General features: G+C 35.6%; 1 protein-coding gene across 1 annotated transcript; it reads right to left on the bottom strand.

Moving 5' to 3' along the window:
* Nucleotides 1–1,826: 1,826 nt before the first annotated feature.
* Nucleotides 1,827–2,756, bottom strand: LOC141546608 (olfactory receptor 4B1-like). Its single transcript, XM_074274558.1, has one exon. The coding sequence runs from the start codon at nt 2,754–2,756 to the stop codon at nt 1,827–1,829; it is 930 nt and encodes a 309-aa protein (XP_074130659.1).
* Nucleotides 2,757–5,936: the final 3,180 nt, after the last annotated feature.

The following is a 5,936-nucleotide window of genomic DNA, read 5'->3' as shown; positions in this document are numbered from 1 at the left end:
ATCTGTCTCTCCATTCAATACCCTTTCCACGAGACCCTCTTACCTTCCCCATGACATCAACTTTGCTATTGTTATTAATGAATCACAGTTTATAATGTGCTTTCACTCAGCTACACCAAATCTCAAGACACTTCATGATCTCTGAAAACAACCAAACGGTGTCCTATGGCAGAGGAATCATTTGGAACCCGGTTCAAGATTACATGGCCAATCCTTTTGTCCCTTCTCTTAGAAAGAGGAAAGAAGTACAGATGACAAAGCCACAGCTCTTCCCCTTGTGTGACATCAGAAAGTCACCTGCATGATTGCAATTCTGAGGTGCCCTAGCTTTATGAAATGCACTAACACAGAAGCTAAGATCAGGAGATCAAATTCCCTGAGGTCTTCCTTGGCTCCCTCAGGAGAGAACTTTGCCAAAGAAATAATAGGAAAGGTTGAATGTCTGCTTCAATTACTTGTTTAGAATACAGAGTTATTTCCCATTTCTAGTGCTACATTGCTAGGGATCTCTGTGGAAGGTAGAGTTAGCTGACCAGCACTAGATCTTGTTCTCTCCCTCCTCTCTGGAAAGTTATTTAGCTATACCATGTTACAACAATTAGCTTACTTTTGTTGTTCTTCAGCATCTCACTCGTCTGATATTTTATGACCTCATTTGTTCATAACTCCTTTATTTTAAATAACTTTTTTTTTACAAAAACTGAAGGGAAAGAGAATTGGGTAGAAATTTAACCCAAAAAAGGGATACAAAAGTACCTAACATATTAAATGACAAAAAAAATTAAATGGGCATAAGAGATGGACAGCCAAGAAGCTTCCCTAGTAAACTAATGATCTTTTTAAAGAGTTAGGAAAGACCTCTAGTGCTTCCAAAAGATCCTCAGAAAAGGGAGAAGGAAGAAGGGGTGAATGGAAAGATGATAAGAATCACCTATGAGAAGTTAAAAGGAGGGAACATAAGAGTTTTCTTCCTCATTGTGATTCCATTCCTTACAGGTTTTATACCTGATTTTCAATAAAAAAGATATTTGCATGTCATATGTCTCACATATATTAAGTATCTACATAAATATACATGTGCCCCCCTTTTATCTGTATTCTTAGGTTGAGCAGATCCACAAACTTATATATATATACATATATATATATGTATATATATATAAGTTTGTGGATATATATATATATATATGAATACCCAGATACCCAGATATATACTTTTGGAAAGTGAGGACTTCCTATTGTCTTGTGAACTATATCAAGTTAGAGTTTTTTTGTTTCCTCTACATGTAAGACAGCCTAGAATAGGAAGAAATTGGCCACTTTTATGACATTATATGAAATTGGGATAGAGATGGGTGAGGAGGCTCTTACTGTAACACTAAAATGGGAAGAGAGGGTCCTGATTTCTCCAGTCTTAGTGACCCCTTCAATGTCTGTATTTATTTTTATATCTTCTATTTACTTCTCCACATACATGTATGAACCAAGTAAATTTTGGTCTTTGTGTCTCAGCTTCCAAGATGATAACAGGCACAGGGTAAACACATCACAAATGTTTGTTTATTGAATGATTGAGAGGACAATCCTAGATTAAGAGCTGAAAAAGACCATCTTGCTCAAGGTCATTATACTATACATTACAAAATTAAAATTCAGAGAAGTTACATGGATGACATTGAGTCATGCAAGTCATCCTGATTTTGTTCAGGGCTCAAAAGAAAAGACACTCAAAATTCAAGACTCTGTTTCAATATCCAACCATTCTACAATCAAATTCAAGATAATTATTATTGTCAAAGTCACAATTCATTTTTATACATGCATTTTCATTCCCCTCCCAAGTTCAATTTCTTCCTCCACAATCTCTTCATGGCGTTCTTTACTTCTGCATTTCTCAAGGTATAAATAATGGGGTTCAACATTGGAGTGACCATCGTGTAGAACACGGACACGAGTTTGTCTTCAGTGAAGGTGGAAGAGGGCCGCATGTAGAGAAAAATAGCAGGACCAAAGAATAAAAGGACAACAGTGATGTGGGAGGCACAAGTAGACAGGGCCTTGCGTCTCCCCTCTGCTGACTGGTTTCTCAAGTGAACCAAGATGACAATATAAGAAGAAATCAATAAGAGAAAGAAAATCATAGCAAATAAACCACTATTGGCTAAAACAATGATTCCCTCCACAAAAGTGTCAGTACAGGCAAGCTTGAATAAGGGATGGAGGTCACAGAAATAATGGTCGATCACATGGGGACCACAGAAGGGCAATTGGATAGTAATGAGGATCTGAATCACAGAATGGAATATGCCCCCTAACCAGGAACTAAACACCAGCACGTGGCACACAGGGCGATTCATGATGGTCATGTAGTGCAGGGGTTTACAGATGGCTACATACCGGTCATAGGCCATCACTGTGAGCAAGAGGATCTCAGCAACCCCAAAGAAGTGGAAGAAAAAGATCTGGGTCATGCAGCCATCCAAAGAGATGGTTTTATTCTCTACCAATAAGCCAGAAATGAATTTAGGAACAACAGTAGAGGAGTAACAGATCTCTACTAAGGACAAGTGACTAAGAAAGAAATACATAGGAGAGCTCAGACTCTTGCTGGTATTGACAGTTAAGATGATGAGACCGTTGCCCAACATTGTGGCCATGTACACAGGAAGAAACACCACAAAAGAAATTCTCTGTGCTTCTGGATCCTGGAAGAGACCTGTGAATAGTAATTGGGTCACGTTGTTTGCCACAGCCATGGAATCCAATCATGTCAGATCAATGCTAAAGAAGCTCAGTAGCCCTGAAATAAGACAAACGTAGATTAGGCCACTGTAATTATTAAGACAGTTTCCTGCAACAAGTACAACAAAAAGGATGCATGGATGTATGGAGGGACAGAGTGAGAGATGGAAGGATGGATGAATATACTGATGCATAAATGCATGGATGTGTGAATTAATAAAAGTATGGATAGATAAATGAAGAAATAGATGTATAGATGATTGGGTAAAAAGTACTTATTAAGTGCTTATTTTCAATAAAATTTTGTGGTGTCTTCTAGGATTAGAATAGAATAGCAAACACAGCCTTTACTCTCAAGGAACTCACATTGTAATAGGTGATGATGACATAGAGCAAGTTTTAAAGTATATGCAAATCAGTTGCTTCAAAATGTTAACTGAGAAGGGTCAATTAAAATTTACAATATCGGATACGACTTCAGAAATTTAATAGTTATACTTGCATAAGAAGGTGAATTGAAATTAGGATTTTTCTAGTGCAGCATGCTGATTATGGAAATACATATAGAACAGTTACACATATTTAACATTGGAATACTTTTCATCTAGGAAATGGAGTGTGGGAAAGGGAGGGAAAAAAATTTGGAACACAAGGTTTTCCAAAGGTCAATGTATATGTTTTGAAAATAAAAAGCTTTAATAAAAAAATAATTTAAATCAGGAATAATAAAAGAGAAATATAAGCAATTTGTTTTTTTTTAAATATCATGACAAGAATTTTTAAAAAGGGATCACTTAGAATAGGAAGAATCAATAATAAATAATAGTTACCATTGAAATGGATTTTATTTCAAATTTTAAAGTTTGCAAAACATGCATTATCTCATTTAATCCTCAAAAGAAGCTATGAGTTACCAGTAGCTCATTACTAATTACTACAAGTATCAATACTCTATTTTCTCTCTCAACCTGACAGTAAGCATGTGTTAAGAGCCTTTTGTGTGCCAAAAAATTATTAGGAATATAAATCTAATTTCTCTAAATGAATCTAAATAATAAGTAAACAAATATAAAGTCACATAGCTAGTGCATCTAATAACGTCAAGGCTATTACTCTTTCAACCATATCACATTGAATAAATATTTGGACACCCAATGATCTAATAACTAAAATTGTAAAGTTAACTGAATTGCAAAAGGCTGAACAGAGAAAACCATCATTCATATAATGATTCAATAATCTCCTAAAGAAATACGATGTATCACAAAAAAATAAATAAATAAATAAAGATGGTAGAAACTTGAACCAAACATTAGAAAGATTTGTATGTTGTTCAGTTACTTTAATCATGGTGGACCCTTAGTGCCCCCATTTGGGTTTGTTGGGAGTTTTTTTAGCAAATACACTTGAGTGGTGTGCTATTTCCTTCTCCGGTTCATTTTATAGATGAGGAAACTGAGGCAAACAAGGGTGATTTGATCAGGATCACATGGCTAGCAAGTGTTTCAGACCAGAGTGGAATTCATGTTTTCTTAACTTCAGGCCCAGTGCTCTATCCACTGCACCATAGAACTGACTGGATCATAGGATAATAAAGCTAGTGCTGGAAGGGACCACAGAGACATCCAATCCAACTCACTCCTTTTATTGTTGAAAAAACTGGCACCCAAGGAGACTATAATAAGTGACTTACCTCATGTCACATTTCAGGAAAGGTTCAACTCGGCTTCTCTGACTCTAGAGAGCATTCTTCCCTATGCACAGTGGAAAGTCAGGCAAGTAAATTTCTATCACAAAAACACAGGAAACATCTACCCAAACTGATTCCATTTTAGACCACATGTAGAATTTACCTCTCCTCCCCCCCCAAAAAAAAGACGGAAAAGCAAAACTTCAAATGCAACTGTTATTAACCACAATTTAAATTTTTAAAAGTAACCAAATAATATAACTTGGTCAAAAGGCAGAAGCCTCGATGAAGTTTGGAGGCTATTGGGGAAAGCTGTAATTTATTTATAATTACTTTTCTAATACTAAACTGTCCTTGAAACCCTGGTATAATTTTTACATGACCATAAAGAATAATTTTTGATATGTTGCTGTCTTTATTTCCTTATATTTCACTTAATTTTTAGCTAATTCCATAAATTCTCATTCTCTTTCTCTCCTATCTCCCTCTCCTCATTCTCTTTTTCCCCTTCTGATTTGTGCACCAGAACCATACACATGAACTTACAAGTCAACCCTGTTAAGTGTCTGAAAAGCAAAACTAGACAAATAAGGTACTCTGCCTGAAAAACTGATGCTGTTAATTGAATTGGGTTTGCTAAAAAGTATTTAACTGGATCCCCAAAATGTATGATGAATTTCCAAATCTAATATGTATTATTAACATTTCCTTAAGTCTAAACATTCAACTAAATAATAATTCAAGTTTTATAATGTTTTGTCATTTTTGTCAGTTTCATAGAAATGCTCACACTAAAAACACAACAATGGAGCTACTAGGTGGGGCAGTGGATAAAGCACCAGCCCTGAAGTTAGGAGGACTTGAGTTCAAATTTGACCTCAGACACTTAATACATGCTAGCTGTGTGACCCTGGGCAACTCATTCCATCCTAATTGCCTCAGCAAAACCAAAAAAAAAAAAAAAAAAAAAAACCCACAACCAACAACAGTGGCCTCTTCAGAGAGGAAGAGCTGGCCCCAGCACCTAGCTGCATGAAAGTAAGCTTAATGTTCATTTAACAAACAATCCAAGATTATGAACAGGCCATTCTTGACCTAGAAGCAAAATTGATCATCTGTTACAACAACAACAAAAAAATCCTCCTAATTTTCTAATGATCAGAGAAATGCAAATGAAAATAACCTTGAAATTCTCCCTTTACACCCATCAGAATGCCAAAGGTAACACGAAGGCTCAAATCAAATGTGGTTTGAATATAAGTAAAAAAAAAGAAATCAGCTGTTGGCAGAGTTCTAGATAGGTTCAAACTTTTTGGAAAGACACATGATCTGTCACAATAAAAACTAGAAATCCAGGTTAGCTACCCAGAAAAGGTTTACCCAAAAAAAAAAAAAATGAAATGAAAAAAATGGTAAGAATTACAGCAGATTAGAAGATCAAGAAGTAGATATGAGGTTCCTTCCTTACTATAACTCTATTTCTTATAAACAAATGGTTTTATTG

The sequence above is a fragment of the Sminthopsis crassicaudata genome, chromosome 6 (genome assembly GCF_048593235.1).
Source record: "Sminthopsis crassicaudata isolate SCR6 chromosome 6, ASM4859323v1, whole genome shotgun sequence".
NCBI classification, from domain to species: Eukaryota; Metazoa; Chordata; class Mammalia; order Dasyuromorphia; family Dasyuridae; genus Sminthopsis; species Sminthopsis crassicaudata.
The sequence above is the reverse complement of the archived record's forward strand: the minus strand, read 5'-3'. Positions and strand labels throughout refer to the sequence as shown.

Excerpts from the sequence above, each read along its gene's own strand:
- LOC141546608 (XM_074274558.1), bottom strand. The coding sequence starts at position 2,756 with ATGGCTGTGGCAAACAACGTGACCCAATTACTATTCACAGGTCTCTTC.